This window comes from Parasteatoda tepidariorum, chromosome 8 (genome assembly GCF_982258835.1).
Source record: "Parasteatoda tepidariorum strain Cologne lab strain chromosome 8, Ptep-v5.0, whole genome shotgun sequence".
Taxonomy (NCBI): domain Eukaryota; kingdom Metazoa; phylum Arthropoda; class Arachnida; order Araneae; family Theridiidae; genus Parasteatoda; species Parasteatoda tepidariorum.
The window spans coordinates 114765-133785 of NC_141762.1; the positions used below are offsets into that span (position 1 = coordinate 114765).

Genomic DNA, 19021 nt, shown 5'->3' on the forward strand with positions numbered 1-19021 from the left:
TTTTAAATTCTTGAAACATAAATATCAGTACTACCTTTTTTACTATTTATCTTTTTTGTCAATTTTAGCCAAATTATTTGAATTATAAGATATTTAACAGAGATTTAAGTGCAATTTTAATTAATTGGTTTCAGCTTCATTGGACTCAGCAGGATTTTCCGTGTTTATATATTATCTTGTTATCCTTGTTTGTTATATATATCCTTGTTTGGCACGAAATTTCGTGAAAAGGTTGACATAATCGTTCTATTAAACTTGATTGGAAATTTAGAATGAGATGCGTCTTTGTAGTCGAAATTTTCATTTTTAAACTTAGCATACTAGTCGCGAATTGTCCTTTGAGCTATGGTCTTCTCTTCATGCGCAGCGCAAATATTACGAGCAGCTTTAATGATCTTCAAATGTAAATTAGAAGCAAAAGAAGAAGATTTCGAAAATGCGATTTTCTTTGACTTGACACATCATTTTAATGATCTTAAAATTAACGTAAATTAACTAAAAAAAGCAATTTCGGGTAGAACAAACATAATCTTTGAAATGATTCAACACATTTATTAATTATAAAACCACGGGGATTGATTTGAATACTCAATATGAATTTGCAACCCAAAATGTGCTTACTGTTATGACAAGAGTTTTGAAAGTGTATATTAAAGGTGGTGAGCGCAGAACACCCTGTGAAATTAGTACTTTGTATGACTTATTTTGGAAAAGTTATAAGGGTAACATGTTTCGAATTCAGTATCAAATTTTTAAAGTTCAAGAATTAAATTTTAGTATTTAATTCAAAAATTAGATCTTAAATTTTTAAATAAGTATTTTTCTAGAAGTATAAAGTCTAAAAATTTTTATAGCGCGAGAAATTTTTTTTTTTAATTTGCATGTTATACTCCATTTTTATTTTTATTTGTTTGCAGGTTGTTCTTTAATGACACATATCTACTGTTCTGTATTGATTATTTTATAATGATACATCGCACTTAATATAGATTATTTGTTTTTAACATCTGCTTCCTGCGGTAATCCAACGCTTTGATGCTTTCAATCCGCCTTCCCTCGAAATTATTTTTTAGATTTAAATAGTTTTTAATTTCGCATTATTTCAAAATTGATTTGAAACCTCTGTTGTATATTTTTTAAACTTAATTTTATATTAGTGTACAATGTAATTTGAGTGGTAATTACAAAACACAAATGAATAGCCAGTGTGCACTTATAAAGTGATGAACGTGTACGTTAATTTTTTTTAAACAAACTAGTGTAAACTGGACTGACATTTACTTTGTTGTTATAATATTAAATGGTAAATTTTTGTACCTTTTTGTTTGTTGATCTATCGATTAAAAAAAGTAATTTTGTCAAACTGAAATGATAGTTAGTTCATGTACGATGTAACACGAACAATTATGGAGTATAAAGTAAACAAGTTTTGTTTCTGCATAGAAGTAATAATGCTTTCTCTTATTTACATGGTTTATATTGCACATAAATTGTATATATATGCATATCACATCAATATGTTTTGGACTAAGCACATGATTCAATGTATACACACTATTTACAATCAGCCAGAAAAATGTTACATTTTGTTTTGCTTGTTAGAACATTTTAAATAAATATATTTTCTGTAGACTAGAAACACACTTTCAAGTGTCAAGATTTGGTCACATAGATGAAGAAGTCAGTTCATTTCGAGGGCCAGAGTTTTCCTGCTTCAATGGTGTTATCACTGAGATAAATCACTCCTGAAAAAAAGTTATTTGTTAATGGAATAAAAATGCAGGTTTATTCATAAGATCCTCTGGATTTTGTAAAAGAATTAAACCTTGTACAAATTACAGGAACAATTCAAGTCTCATTACAACCCTTATAGGTGTTCTGTACACGAACCTACAGTCATACTGCGTGCATCAGTTCCTAGTATTCATTCAACATGTTACTATGATGGTGACAGCATGAGAACGTTTTTTATGGGGCAAAATAGAAGAGCTCTTTTTTTAACTCTTACTTATACCAACACCTCCTAGAAAAGAAGTCACATTAATAGTTTATTGTTTCTGGTAACCCTTCGAAAGTCCGAAAGTTGTGAAACTGTTTTTATTTCCACCCTTTCTCCTACTGCGCAGTTTAGTAGTCCGAACTCGGCGACACCTTTCTTTCCTCTAATGCAGTTTATATTCATTACCAAATAGATACGTGCCATGTCTCTTTCTTTTATAGGAGGTGTTGATTATCTTCCATATATATAAAAGTGAATGTTTGTGTGCGTGTCCTTTATAGATTCCTAAAGCAATTATCTGAAAGCTATGAATTTTGGCATACAGATAGTTCAAAGCACGAGGAAGGTCGCGGTCGATATTATAACATTCTATGACAAGCGGGATGAATCGAATTTGCTAACTAAATGGAATTTTCTGACTGCTTAAGCGTTAGCCATTGTTTTAAATTTAACAGTTCAATTTTTCACATATTTTAAAGATAACATCAGACAAAATTGCGAGCTTACAGATCAAAAAAAATAGTTTATTGCACTTGTTTAAATATTTAATTATTTTATATTTGCTATGTCAGATAAATTCAGTTAACATAACGTTTTAACATGCGTGATCTACGTCACCAAATTTATCGTTTGTCTGATATTTTATTTTGTTTATATTAATTCTTTTAAACGGGTTTCTAAAAAATTACTTATTTAAAACAAACAGTAATGGAATAGAAAAAAAAATATTTATATATTCAAAAGCAAAATTAATGTGAAAGCGGTACTAATTCGTTTAAGTGAAACATAAAAAATCGACTCCAATTGGGCTTAATTATTTAAGGTAATATATGCATATCGAAATAAAAGAAATAAGCTAGTACTAGAAAGCAAAAAAAAAATGGAATAATGGTATTTATTTGTCTAGAAGAACCGTAAGAAATCGTCATACTATCATTGACGACATTGATGCTTAATTAATCTTGGTAATATGTATTAATTGAAATTAAAAAAAGTAACTTCTGAACTGAAAAGCAATGATAAAGCGAAAAGATACTTATTCGAGTTTCGGGAAACCGTAAAAGATATGCTTATTATTATTGACAATAATGATTAATTAATATTGGTAATATGTATTAACTGACGTAAAATAAAATTAGCTATGTGCTAAAAAGCCAAGCTCATGGAGGAAATATTAATGGAAAATTTGTTTAAGAAAAACCGTAAAATATGGCCATTCACTGATGACTCTCAATTCATATGTATCACTGACGGTAATATGCGCTCTACTGTAATTGGCGAATTGGTTTCGATGCATTGTAGATTGCGGAATTCTACAATGTATTCCGCAATCTGGGAAATATGGTCCAAATAGCGTAACCGGGAGAGGCTTAGTGTTAGTTTTTATTTTTGCGCCCTTTTCTGTATCTCGAGAACTTTTTAAGCGAATTGAAACATTCTTACACTTAATTAAAAAATTTGTTTATCCAAAGAGGATTCCAAGCAAAATATAAATTTCCGTAAATCTTCGTTAATTTTTATTTTTTTACTTAAGAATGGTCAAAAAAATTTTGACGTGTGAGGTATACAATTTTCGACGTCTTTTTAAAGAATGTAATTTTTTTACGGCAAAACTCAAAATTTGAGCCAAACTGGTCGAATAGTTCCTGAGTAATCGAATATTAAGTGTTAAGTAATTTTAAGTGCTTGAAGTTTTTCAATTTTTTACAACTTACTAAGAGGATGATATTTTAGAGTTCTAGATGTCCAGGTTTTGTGAGATTTTTGAACCACCTTTACTGATTTATTAATCTAGTTTGAAAGTTTAGGTCGAATGGAAGAGGAACGTTGCAAAAAATATTTCGGTCGGTACTTTCTCCAATGCAGGTACCGATGATTTTTAAACTGAACTACAGAAACTTTGAATATGTTAATAAAAATTACCTTTTTCAGACTGTTGCTTTTCTTCATATTTCTGTCCATAGGCACGGACTAAAAATGTTGTAATGTGAGAAATGAGCCAGCAAAGGACAGTAGCAAGCCAGAACAGTGGATGTAATGGCAGCTATGTAGGCCCAGCCAATCCTACAACCCGCTGGATAGTATATTTCGGACAGGGGGCCACAATGGATTTTGGCAAATGAGGATCCCAAAATCAATGGATACATCAACAGTGACGCAGCCTGGAGAATAACTGAAAGGAAAAAAAAGTTTTAAAATATAGTTTAAAGAAACATACAAATAAATTAATTACCAAAGGTGATTATTTTTTTTAGCTTCGAATTCCTTCATTAGTAAAACATTTGAAAATGAGACTTGTTTAATTCTGCGGACAATGAACTAAAACTTGAAATAAATTATTCAAACTGAATCATTACTTTGGCATGGTTACTATTTGCGATCGTATATCTACTTTCACTCACTAAAGATGTTTTACCGTTTCAGTCGTTTATCTGCTCTTAACCACCAAAGCCTTTTATTTTTACCGTTTCAGTCATAGATCTGCTCCTACTAACCACCAAAGCCTTTTTATTTTACCGTTTCAGCAAATCGTATGTCTAATCTCAGCCACCAAAGCTTTTTCTTACCGTTTCAGGGCTTTATGTCTAGTCTGAACCTTCAAAGTATTTTTTTCAGGTGGTATGTCTACTATCAGACACCAAAGTTTTTTTACCGTTTCAGATGGTATGTCTACTCTTAACCATCAAAGTCTTTTTTTTCGGGTCGTATATCTACTCTCAGACACCAAAGCTTTTTTTACGGTTTCAGATCTCATGTCTCTTTTCAACCATCGAAGCCTTTTTTGTTTCAAGACGTACGTCTTAAATCAGACGCCAAAGTTTTTTACCGTTTCAGATGGTATGTCTACTCTTAATCATCAAAGCCTTTTTTTTTCACCGCTCAAGTTATACTCTTAAGTCAACACAGCAGCGAATCATGCTGATCATTTGGCAGTGCATAATCACGTAAACAGATAGACAATGGATATGTATATGGACAATGGATATATATATATATATATATATATATATGTAGAGTTCACTAGATCAGACCGGTGGATCGGAATACCGAACCTGCGACGTCTCATCCTGATATTCTTCCTGCTGTCAGAAATTAACTGCAACTGACTGCAGGATACTGATGTCGTAATTATTCATCGCACATTTTCTCCAGTATATATATGCATCTGTAAAACCACAAAACTACTACTACTCTGTTATACACTATTTTGAATTTTAATTTACTTTTAAGTTAGTCACGCAGCTTTTGTGACTCTATCATTTTTGCGGAAAATAAAAGTGTTTATTTGTATCTTCTGATTGTTTTGATGCTGTCTTTGGTTCCGTAAAAATGTAGGAACGCTATTCCTCGTTCCCACACATATATATATATATATATATATATATATATATATATATATATATATATATATATATATATATATATATATATATATATATATATATATATATATATATATATATATATATATATATATATATATATATATATATATTATATATATATATATATATATATATATATATATATATATATATATATATATATATATATATATATATATAATATATATATATATATATATATATATATATATATATATATATATATATATATATATATATATATATATATATATATATATATATATATATATATATATATATATATATAAAGTAAAAAAATAGACAACATTTTATTAAAAAAAAAAATGAAATGTTAATTAAAAAACCGGAAAAAAAGCCGGAAAAAAAAAGATATAATCTTTTTTTCAGCCCACACGATTATATCCGCAAAACAGAGTGCTTTCTGATATTGTATCAATAAAGCCAAAGCAATTGCGGTGATTTTCGAATATGCGGTGATTTTCGTCGTTTAAATGCCAAAACTATTCCTGATAGATATCCGATACCTCATATCCAGGATTTTTTGCATAATTTAAATGGAAAAACTGTATTTTCTAAATTAGATTTAGGAAAAGCATGTAACCAAATAAGAGTTGAAACTTCCGATAATCCTAAAACAGCAGTTATCACACCAATTGGACTTTTTGAATATATATTTATGCCTTTCGGTTTAAGAAATGCCGCACAAACATTTCAACGTTTTATTGATAATGTTTTAAGAGACATGGATTGTTGTATAGCATATTTGGATGATATTTTCATTTCCTCTGAAACCGAAGAAAAGCATAAATCGGATTTAGACAAGGTTCTTAAACGTTTAAACGATTTCAATTTAATCATTAACTTAGAAAAATGCGTTTTCGGTGTTAATGAAGTTAATTTTTTGGGATATTTAGTTTCAAAAAATGGTATTCAGCCTCTACCTGAAAAAGTAAAAGCTCTAAGAGACTTTCTTTTACCGAAATTTGTAGAACAATTACGCAGATTTTTAGCTATGGTAAATTTCTATTCAGATTTTTTTAAAGATGCAGCTAAAATCCAATCCTGTTTACACGATTTAACTAAGAGAAAAGCTAAAAAAGATAAAACACCTCAAATTTGGACTGGCAGGGAAATTTCTGCTTTTGAGACAGTTAAAGATGCGATTGCAAATGCTGTATTGCCAAATGCAAATTTATCTCTTGCTGTAGATTCTTCAGATTCTGCTATTGGTGCAGTTTTGCAACAAAAAGTAAACAATGAATTACAGCCTTTGAGTTTTTATTCTCGCAAACTTAATGCTGCAGAGCAAAAATACAGCACTTATGATAGGGAATTGCTTGCAATTTATTCAGCAATCAAACATTTTCGGCACATGCTTGAAGGTCGAAATTTTTTAGTGTACACTGATCACAAACCTCTCATTTACGCATTTCAACAAAAAAGTGAGAAATGCTCTCCAAGACAAATGCGACATTTAGAGTTTATTAGTCAGTACACTACGGATTTAAGACATATTCCCGGTAGTGAAAATATAGTTGCTGACACTTTTTCGAGAATTTCTTCCTTTAGTTTTAATAATTCAAGTGATATCAATTTTGAAGAGATTGCTGAGGCACAGGTTAATGACACGGAGCTTCACTCTTTACTTGAGTCTAATTCCGGTCTCGAACTTAAACCTATGAATCTCCCAAATTCAAAAATGATCTTTTGTGATATTTCTACTGGTGATATAAGACCATACATTCCTAAAGACTTTCGTTGGAGTATTTTTCAGACTTTTTATGGTTTATCTCATCCCGGAGGAAGAGTAACTTTAGACCTCATCAGGAAAAGGTTCGTATGGAAATCCATGACCAAAGACATAAAGCTTTGGTGCAAGACTTGCCTCTCATGCAAGAAATCTAAAGTTGGACGTCACACGAAATCACCTCTAGGAGAATATGGACTTCCCAGTGTCAGATTTTCGCATGTTCATATAGACATTGTGGGTCCTTTACCACCGTCAAGAGATTACAGGTACATACTTACATGTATTGACCGTTTTTCTAGGTGGCCTGAGGCATTTCCAATGCAGAATCAGACAGCTGACACAGTTGCAGAAACGTTCTTTGCTGGTTGGATAGCCAGATTTGGCGTTCCGGAGACTGTCACAACTGATCAAGGTCGTCAGTTTGAATCTGAACTTTTTTCTTCCTTGACAAAGGTTTTGGGAACACAGAGAACCAGAACGGTAGCTTATAATCCAAAGTGTAATGGAGCTATTGAAAGTTTCCATAGAAGCCTGAAAAATGCAATTAAATGCCACCTAACTGAGCGCTGGATGGAAGTTTTACCAACAGTTTTGTTGGGCATTCGCTCAAGTTTAAAGGAAGATATTGATTGTACACCAGTTGAAATGGTGTATGGTTGTTCAATACGCCTTCCAGGTGAATTTTTTCGCAACTCTTTTTCTAAACCTGTAACATCTTATTCTGATTTTTTACAGAAACGTCGTGAAAAAATGAGAGACTTGCGCCCTGTTTCTCTGAATACTCGTGGTGCCACTCGTCCAATCTTCATCAGTAAAGATCTGCAGTCTTGTAGCCATGTTTTTGTCAGGATAGACAGTGTCCGACGTCCTTTGGAACAGCCCTATAAAGGCCCATTTAAAGTAATTTCACGAACTAACAAAGCTTCTGTTCTAGATCTTGAAGGACAGAAATCTAGTGTTTCAATCGACAGATTAAAGCCTGCCTATTTTCTATCTGATGAAGTTGCAGACTCTACCAATCAGTCTCCTAAAGTAAAGTCAGAAGTAACTACTAGGTCTGGAAGAAAAGTTCGATTTGTCCTGTCATTCCAAGCCTAAACGTCTTACAGACTAGAAGGGGAGTACTGTAGAGTTCACTAGATCAGACCGGTGGATCGGAATACCGAGCCTGCGACCTCTGATCCTGATATTCTTTCTGCTGTCAGAAATTAACTGCAACTGGCTGCAGGATACTGATGTCGTAATTATTCATCGCACATTTTCTCCAGTATATATATGCATCTGTAAAACCACAAAACTACTACTACTCTGTTATACACCATTTTGAATTTTAATTTACTTTTAAGTTAGTCACGCAGCTTTTGTGACTCTATCATTTTTGCGGAAAATAAAAGTGTTTATTTGTATCTTCTGATTGTTTTGATGCTGTCTTTGGTTCCGTAAAAATGTAGGAACGCTATTCCTCGTTCCCACATATATATATATATATATATATATATATATATATATATATATATATATATATATATATATATATATATATATATATATATATATATATATATATATATATATATATATAAGTAAAACAATAAACAACATTTTATTAAAAAAAAAAATGAAATGTTAATTAAAAAACCGGAAAAAAAGCCGGAAAAAAAAAAGATATAATCTTTTCTTCAGCCCACACGATTATATCCGCAAAACAGAGTGCTTTCTGATATTGTATCAATAAAGCCAAAGCAAAATATATTAATACAATAGTGTGAAATTACTCCCATAATTTTGTAATTACTCCCATAGACAAAGCTAACAATAATTATGCTATATTCTGTAAAAAATTCTATGCTGAACTTTTAAATACGGAATTAAAAAATAGTAAAAATTTTGAACTTAGTAATTTCAATAATAATATTGCCATTAAAAAAATTTTAGCTTTTTACAAGAGATTAAAAATTAAAATTAGCAATATACAATTTCCTTACTTAATTATCAGTCCTAAATTTCATAAAATTCCAGTAAAATTTAGAACTATCACATGTGGGTCTAATACTTATTTAACTAAATCTGTCACCATTTTCTCTAACTACTTAAATAAGATTATTAACTATATTACTAAAGAAGGTTTCTCTTGGATAATCACTAATAATCAACCGATTTTAGATTTCATTAAACATAATAAAATTAATTCTATTGCGACTTTTGATTTCCAGGATCTTTTCAATAGCATTGCCCTTTCTAAACTAAAAGATGTCATTTTGAATTATTACCATGATTTTAAAAATATCCTTTGTTGCGATTTTGATTATTGGGAAATTCTGATTAATTTTTGTCTTTTTAGTAATTATCTTTACAATGGAAGGGATTTCTTTCTTCAAATTAATGGAATACCACAGGGATCTAATTATTCATCTCTCTTAGCTAACTTATTTTTGCATTATTATGAAAAAAATTATACTTTGAGTATTAAATTTGTTTTTAGATATATTGATGACTTAATTATCTTTAATTTCCAAGATTTTACTGTTTTATTGAGTGATATATACCCTGAGGAATTAATCTTACTTCGTAATCATGATGATAATATTAATTTCAATTTTTTGGATTTGGGTATTATGAAAGTTGAAAATATCTGCTTTGTTGATTTATACGATAAAAGAAATGATTTTAATTTTAATATTAATAAACTAGTTACTTGGAATTCTAATGTTTCTAGGAGCATCTATTTGTTGTTGCTGTTGCTAATTCCCATCTGGTCTGACGGGGTCAGACCAGATCAATGAATCCGTTAACATTGAGAAAATCCGAAACCAGAATGGGAGAGGAATGAATATCGTTCCAGTCCAGCCCTAAACAGATCAAGATGTGCTCAGGTGATGCCTGGTTTTGTTGGCATTTAGGGCAAAGAGGAAAGATCTTTTGATTTGCAGAAAATGTGAGACTTTTCAGGTGCCCACTGGCCAGTCGGGATAGGCAGGTGTTGGTTTGCCTGTCACCAGGGAGAGATAGAGAGAGTCCTGGTCTTTTTGCTTTATACCAGTAGTGAATAGGTGGAAGCAGCCACTTTTGTTTATTCTGGGCCTTTTGCCTTGCAAAAAGTTCAAGGTATGTAAGCTCTGAGGTGGAGGGGACTGGATGGTCTAGTCCCTTCTTTGCAAGAGTGTCAGCCAACTCGTTGCCGTGGATATCGACGAGGAGCATCTATTTAAATACCAGTTTTAATGAAATGAACAGAATTAAAAGAATATGTAGTAATATTTATTTATCCAAAATACAAATCGATAAACTCTTTCAAAATCTGATAAAAAACAATGGATACCCAACTAATGTAATAAAATTTTTATATAAAATCATTGAATTAATCGTATATTTTGGTGGATATATTTTCTAAACATTTTTTTTTTGTTTGTTAATTTTTATGATTTTCCCATGTGCAAATCCATTTCAGGCCAAAATTCATTGCCAAAATTATTTACTAAATAATTTCTTTGTTAATTTATATAATTTTTCCATGTGCAAATCCATTTCGGGAAAATCCGTGGTTAGAATTATTTACCAAAAATTCCTTTACAAAATAATTTCCTTTGTTAATCTATACAGTTTTTCCATGTGCAAATCCATTTCGGGCAAATCCGTGGATAAAATTGTTTGCTAAAAATTTCTTTATTTATACAATTTTTCATGTGCAAATCCATTTCGGGCAAATCCGTGGCTAAAATTATGTACAAAAATGTTTCTTTGTTAATCTTTCCATGTGCAAATCCATTTCGGGCAAATCCGTGGTTAGTATTATTTACTAAAAATTCCTTTGCTAAATAATTTCCCTTGTTAATCTATACAGTTTTTCCATGTGCAAATCCATTTCGGGCAAATCCGTGGATAAAATTGTTTGCTAAAAATTTCTTTATTAATTTATACAATTTTCCATGTGCAAATCCATTTCGGGCAAATCCGTGGTTAAAATTATCTGCTAAAATTTTTTCTTTGTTAATTTTTCCATGTGCAAATCCATTTCGGGCAAATCCGTGTTAAAATTATCTATTAAAATTTTTTCTTTGATAATTTAAATAATTTTTCTATGTGCTAATCCATATCGTGCAAATCCGCGGCTAAAATTATTTGCAAAGCAGGCAATTTATGTTTCTCTTTTCTATTTTATATTTTTTCTTAAATAAACATCTATCTTCTAAAACTATTTATGATCAATTTTTAAAATTATCCAGTATAATATTACCTTGCACACATCCATTTTGGGCCCATCCTTGGTAACTAACAAATCAAAACAAATCACTTCAGCAGTGCAGTAAGAACGACACTTTAAAACCCTCTTGTTACACTCAATTTGTGCTTTTGTTTTCATATTTTGTAATCTGGCAATCTTTCTGCGAAAACATTTTTAAATCATTCTTGAAAAATATCCGTCCGTGTAAGTTGTTATGATTTTGCTACTCGCTTTATAGTCCCCCCTTTTTAATGTTTTTTATTTTTATTTTATTTTATTATCTGTTTTTACATGTTATTTTTACTTTTTATGATCTATTTTTATGTGTTATTTTATAAAAAAATTTTGAGTGCTCCTCACACTATTGTATTAATATATTTTGCTTTGGCTTTATTGATACAATATCAGAAAGCACTCTGTTTTGCGGATATAATCGTGTGGGCTGAAGAAAAGATTATATCTTTTTTTTCCGGCTTTTTTTCCGGTTTTTTAATTAACATTTCATTTTTTTTTTTTTTTAATAAAATGTTGTTTATTTTTTAACTTATTATTTCCCACCCCCTTTTTTTCATATGTCTATAATTTCTTTGTTTTATTCTTCATTTTGAACTTATATATATATATATATATATATATATATATATATATATACATATTTAGTGATAGCCAAAAGTGGGGACATTTTTTGAAAGTTTCATGTTTTTCAATTTTGTGTTCATGTAGAATATATTAATTTTTAATTAAAAAAAACTTTTATGTAACAAATTGAAGGTAATTTAATGTAGAATTTAATAACAAAAACAGAATTAAAATATCAGTATTACAAAAAAATTTATGCTCATTTTAGTAGAACGAACAAACAGAAATCGTTTTGATTAAAGACGTGCTTTGTAATAAAAGCGTACTAGCCCAACACAAACACTGTTCTAACGACCAATCAAATGTCTGTAACAATAGTTTAGGTTATTTAGATGGTAAAAGAGTTGTTGTTGTGGAGATATTTTGAGGAATGATACTCGTACATACTAGTACAATTAAATAGAGTATTGCTGTTTTTGAATATTTAAAGTCCTTTTTTTAATTAAACTAAGTTTAAACAATGTCATCAACAAGAATAACTAATTGGACATCTACAAAAATAAGCCGAATTGTCATATTGACAGAAAATGACCTCTCTTCTGCTGAAATTGCAAGACAAGTTGGTAGTTCAGTGACTTGCTCTGGTGTACGAAAGTTCTGTTTACGTTATGAAAAGACGAAATCAGTGGAAAATAAAGCCAAATCAGGCCGAAAAAGATGCACAAGTGCTACTGCCGATAGAAAAATTAAACGGCTATGCCTTCAGGATAGAAAAATTTCATCACATGCCATTAGATGTGAAATGAATGCTGCGGTTATTGCAGTGAGTTCAAGAACAATAAGAAGAAGATTATCAGGTTTTGAGCTACAAGCTAGAATTCCAAGGAAAAAACATATTTAAATCAAAAGCAACGCGAAAAACGAGTTAAGTGGGCAAAAGAACATATTAAATGGTCAGAAAATCAATGGAAGCAAGCAATCTGGAGCAATGAGAGTAAAATATCGCTCTTTGGTAGTGATGGTAGAAAATACGTGAGACGTAGAGTAGGTGAAGCACTCCATCCTGATTGCATTGAAGCAACTACAAAAAACCCACAAATGTCATAATTTGGGCATGCATGTCTACAGATGGTGTGGGCCTAATTCAAGTGATTGATGGCATTCTGAGTGCCAAAAAATACATCGAAACTGTCCTGAAACCAAAATTGATACCTTCCATCAGGGATCTCCTCCCACACAACGCACCATTTATTTTTCAGCAGGATTCAGCTCCATGCCACACAGCAAAAGTATGCAAAGTATGGTTTCAAAATTAAGACATAGATATATTACCATGGCAAAGAAACAGCCCTGATCTCAATCCAATTGAAAATTTGAGGCTACGTTTAAAAATTCTCGTACGAAAAAAACGTCCGTCCAATAAAAGACAACTTATTGAAGCGATAATTGATTCTTTGCACCATGTGATTACGAAAGATGAACTCCAAACACTCGTTCACTCGATAAAAAGACGCTGCGAAACTGTCTTAAGAAATAAGGGTTATCCTACTAAGCATTGATTGAGTAAGTATCACTTTCAAAATATGCAAGTCTGAGATAGATCTTACTACTAGTTGCATGACTTTTTTTGTAATACGTATATTGCAATACTGTATTTATTATTAAATTCCACATTAAATTACCTTCAATTTGATATGTAAACGTTTGTATTTAAGTGAAAATTAATATATTCTACAAGCACACAAAGTTCAAAAACATGAAACTTTCAAAAAGTGTCCACACTTTTGGCCACCACTGTATATATATATATATATATATATATATATATATATATATATATATATATATATATATATATATATATATATATATATATATATATATATATATATATATATATATAGATAGATAGATAGATAGATATATAGATATAGATATATATACAATGAAAAAAGGGGGAAATAATAATAATAATAAAAATAACAAAAACCGGAAAAAACATTCCAACAAAAAAAAAAAAAAAAAAACTTTAAAAATTTTTTAAAAAAATTCGGAAAATAAAAGATTTAATCATTTCATCAGCTCACACGATTATATCCGCAAAAAAGAGTGCTTTCTAATATTGTATCAAACCAAAGCAAAATATATCAATACAATAGTGGGAGGAACGCTGAAAACATTTTACAAAAAAATTACGACAAATATATATATATATATATATATATATATATATATATATATATATATATATATATATATATATATATATATATATATATATAAGTTCAAAATGAAGAATAAAACAAAGATAAATATAGACATATGAAAAAAAGGGGGGGAAATAATAAGTAAAAAAGTAACAAATAACAGTTTATAAAGAAAGAAAGGATGAAATTTTATTTAAAGAACCGGAAAAAAAAGATATAATATTTTCTTCAGCCCACACGATTATATCCGCAAAACAGAGTGCCTTCTGATATTGTATCAATAAAGCCAAAGCAAAATATATTAATACAATAGTGTGAGGAGCTATCTTTCATATCTTTTTTTTCTGGTTTTTTAAATAAAATTTCATTTTTTTTTTATTTTATTTATTTTTTTAATAAACTGTTGTTTGTTATTTCTTTACTTATTATTTTTTTACTTATTATTCCCCCCCTTTTTTTCATATGTCTATATTTTTCTTTGTTTTATTCTTCATTTTGAAATTATCTAATGAGTTCTGTTTACTTGCAGCTTAAGCGCAATAAATGAAACTTATTGATTTTCTTAACTTCCTTCTTGTTTTCTTGTATTTATATATATATATATATATATATATATATATATATATATATATATATATATATATATATATATATATATATATATATAGAAGAGAGTGGAATGATAACACATAGCCAATCACAGAAGACTTCCGGTTAGTAACGCACAAAGCAGCCAATCAAAATTGAGAACGCATGTATGTGAAAAGGTAATAATTTTTAATAATGCTGTCAAAAAATTCAAAATACAAACTGACCTCAAATAACACAATCAAATAATTAAGAAAACTCTACTATTAAGTTTTTAAAAAGGAAGATTTATTAACTCAACATCCAATATTAAACTATTAACTCAACATCCAATATTAAACTATATAAATTAAACTATTTACATTCCAAATTATCAAAATATATATTGAACAGAGTTTACTTTAAAACACTTATCTTTAATATTATATCTTTTACAAAAAATGGATCGCCGTGAATATCTTAGGCGATATCAACAGCGGCATAGAGCTGAACATGATTTAGCTGCCCAAATTTAACTGGAAAATAATCGTAGGCTATCAATACGCGACGGCGGAATGTGCGGCAAAGAAACGCTGAAAAGTCAAGACGTTTAAATGGAAACGAATAACTTGGTGTACTTAAGAATACTTCTGATTGAAACTAAAATATTTTGTCAGTTGACAGTATTGAAGTTAATTGAGCAATTACTTGCAATGGTATTTGCTTTTGAAATATTACTTAGAATCAACTTATTAATATTATATGTTTTAATTTGTTTGTAATTTTTGTAATTTTTTTTCATCAGGTTTTAATTGTTTTCAGTTTAAAATTTAAATTGCTGGGTGGGGGAAGGGAGAGATAGAGAACCATATAAGGAGCGTCCGACATTCTATAAGATCAACAATGATTTGAGTTAGGCTCTACCACGCGTGCTTCGGACACGGAGATTAATCTCCGACTAATGCCCTATAGTAATCTGTTAAATAATATTACTTCCTCGCTTTATATAAGTTTATAATATTGTTTGTGTTGAAATTGCTTTATATAAGTTTATAATGTTGATAGTAAGTTCCTCTGACATTTTACAATCCTATCATATTCTCTCTATGTGATGTTGGTGCAGAAAAATATATATATATATATATATATATATATATATATATATATATATATATATATATATATATATATATATATATATATATATATATATATATATATATATATATATATATATATATATATATATATATATATATATATATATATATATATATATATATATATATATATATATATACATAAGCATACGTAACATCATTTAACTTCGGCTCCAATTGGCTTATTTTGGTTCTTTTAGTGACTAAATAGCCAAAATAAGCCAATCGTTATATTGGAAAATACAATTAACCAGTTATATCTCTTGGCACATTCTATTGGGTAACGTGCTTATTCTTCTGAAATGCAACGAGAGAGGGAGAAGTCACGTGACAGTACGTACTGAGACATGAGAAGATTCGTGGGTATCATAAATATACATGCCGCATTATTGAAGGATTAAATTGTGACTGTTATTCGGATTAATGGTCAGAATCGGCACGAAGAATCTGGTAGGGCGTTAACGAATCAGATACGTAGGGTGGCTTGATATCACCGCCCATAATGTACATTTTTAGAAAATATATATCTATACATTTTGGTTCGTAAATTGAAGCTTAGGTGAGAAAAAAAATACTATCAAAAGCTAAATAATTATTATTGGTGAAGGCAGGGGGATTGAAAACATCAAAAGTCGTGGAAACAGAGGGAGTTTGAAAGACGGTTCATAGAAATAACTTTCGTTCGGTAATTAAACAAGCTATAGTATTATTAACAGTGATTCATCAGATTACTATAGCATATTCCCCCGCACTTAAATATTAATTTACGTCTCCCAATTTGTATATTGTCCACTACGTTTCTGATAAGGATTTCAGAAATAAATATTAATAGAGAGTGATTGCGAAATACTGTTACAGCTAAATATTCATCAGTAAACAATTAACCAAAAATTGTTAATCATTAGATACATTAATAATTATAAAACTATATTTTAAAATATATGCTTCATATTAGTGAACAATCGTTTTACATGCCATTTCCCTTTTATATTCAATGAAACTCATTAAGAATTCAAGCATACAAATTAAATTGGCATTAATAAATGCCAATTTAACTTCGCAACTAAGTCTCGAAATATTTACACTAATGCAACTAAGAAGCATTAAGAAATATGCATTAAGACTGACTTAATATTAAAATAAAAAAATTTTTTAATTATAATTTAAATTATATTCTTGAAGATTCAAAGGGGTTTTGAAAAAGAAAGACGTGACTTTCACTAACTCAGAAGGAATGTAATAACAATTAATTACGGTTTCTTAAAAGTTTTATTTTTCAACCTCATTATAATTTTATATTCTTCAAGAGTGGTTGAGAGACATTACTTGAAACATGAAAGGCAATACATTTTTTTAATGATTTTTTTGCAGTCATCATACATTAGTCAAGACATTTAATGAAGATCTTTGGAGTAAATTTTTGCAAAATGTTGCTTAAATTAAATTAAGACTAATTAAATAGCTGAAAATATATTGTTTTAAAAGCTTCGGATGCTAGTTATGCAAAAATGATGATCTTATCTCAGTGTGATTTCATGTATAGTAGTATAAGAGCACGATACTATGTAAAGTAGAATAAGCGTATCGTACATGTTACCGCGAAAGACAATGATTATACACATTATCTAGTTAATGTGGAGATAAATTATTGTGATCCGTGTGAACTTTTTTAATAATCCCTTTATCATGGGCACCATATGAATGAATGTCGCACTACAATACAAGAAGGACAGAGAGATAAATTACACCTATGCTTAAAGTGGGATTAGAACGCTGAATATCCATGCACGTGGTTAACTCCTTGACCATCATACATTTCGGTCGGCTTATTTCCCCGCTTTATTTTTCATCGTCTACTCTTTATCCTAGTTTCATCATTCTATTCATTCTTCGTCATTCTCCCGCTGTAGTACACTACGACGATGTTTCGAATTGAGGAAATATTTTCGTCATATATTTGAGAGTTCAAGTTTTGTCACAAATCATGTGATTTCGTGATGAAATGAGTTTCGAAATTGAAAAAAATACATCTCTAAGATTTCTGAAATGTCAAAAGTGATTGTCTTATTTCTGATAATGGACAGAAACAAGCTTTTAAACTCAAAGGATAGAGACCTTAAGGTGACATTAGGTAAATTGCGAAAAAAACTTGATTCCACACTTAAACGTATTATTACCCTAGTTAGTCTTGTCTTCGATACAGGAAATTGTATGTTAAGTCTCCACATAATATACATATATACATAATATACTCCATAAATATACATATTTTTAAATTCTAATCGAAAACTGATATAAAAAATAATTCACAACGTGTGTTACAAATTAATATTTAAATGAAGAGAAAATACAAACATCAAATTTAGAGAAAATACAATTAAGAAAGGCTTTGGTTACAATACATAAAAACATGTTGTATTGCGGCTTAGAATTTTATGGTCCTTCAACTCTTCTCTCTTTCCTCTCGCAATCAAATAGGTTTTGGAACCCACGTGCCTCAATTGTAATTTGTCAGAATTCGGCAGCGTTTTAGTTCTTGATAAGGACATTAAACATATGCATTAAAGGTGATCTTGACCTTGTATATGAATTCTATGCAAGTATCGTTGGTATTGCCTACGTATATTTGCCTGAATTCTATGCAAGATACGTTGGTATTTCCCTATTTGAGTCAGGAACATCTTAGCCAGATGCAAATTTGCAAGATTTAAGGTTGCCTTTCAATATAAAGGATAATAACAAACAATTGATTTTTAGTTAAAAGCTTACTTTATAGAAAATTTTTCTTTATTTTTTTCTCGCACAAAATGAACTTTTTCTTACAAGATAAATTAAGTAAAATAGTTGAATAGAACAGAAAAATATAAATTTTAATAGAAAACATAAGGGTTGAATTTTAATATATTTTATTATAAACAAACGTAGTTTTATATCATACTTTAAATAAAATTATCAAATTTTAAACTTGTTATTTAATCAAACTTATTAATGAATGACTGCAAGGGAATATAATGAGACTTGCAAGGGAAAAAACTGTCCTATTTGCCTTTAATAAAATTCACTCAAATAATTTTCGTTGATACATAATAATTTATTTCCTTTCCATCAAAATAAAAAAAAACTTTTCTTATACAAAAAACCCTTAATT

General features: G+C 29.5%; 1 protein-coding gene across 1 annotated transcript in view; it reads right to left on the minus strand.

The window, feature by feature from the left end:
• Window positions 1–894: 894 nt before the first annotated feature.
• Window positions 895–19021, minus strand: part of LOC122269110 (LHFPL tetraspan subfamily member 7 protein) — a 140988-nt gene continuing 122861 nt past the window's right edge. The window contains exons 3-4 of the mRNA XM_043040722.3: window positions 3923–4172; window positions 895–1745 (exon numbers count right to left, since the gene is read on the minus strand). Of these exons, the coding sequence (XP_042896656.1) occupies window positions 3946–4172 (227 nt within the window). The 3' untranslated portion in view covers window positions 895–1745; window positions 3923–3945. The remainder of the gene's footprint in view (window positions 1746–3922; window positions 4173–19021) is intronic.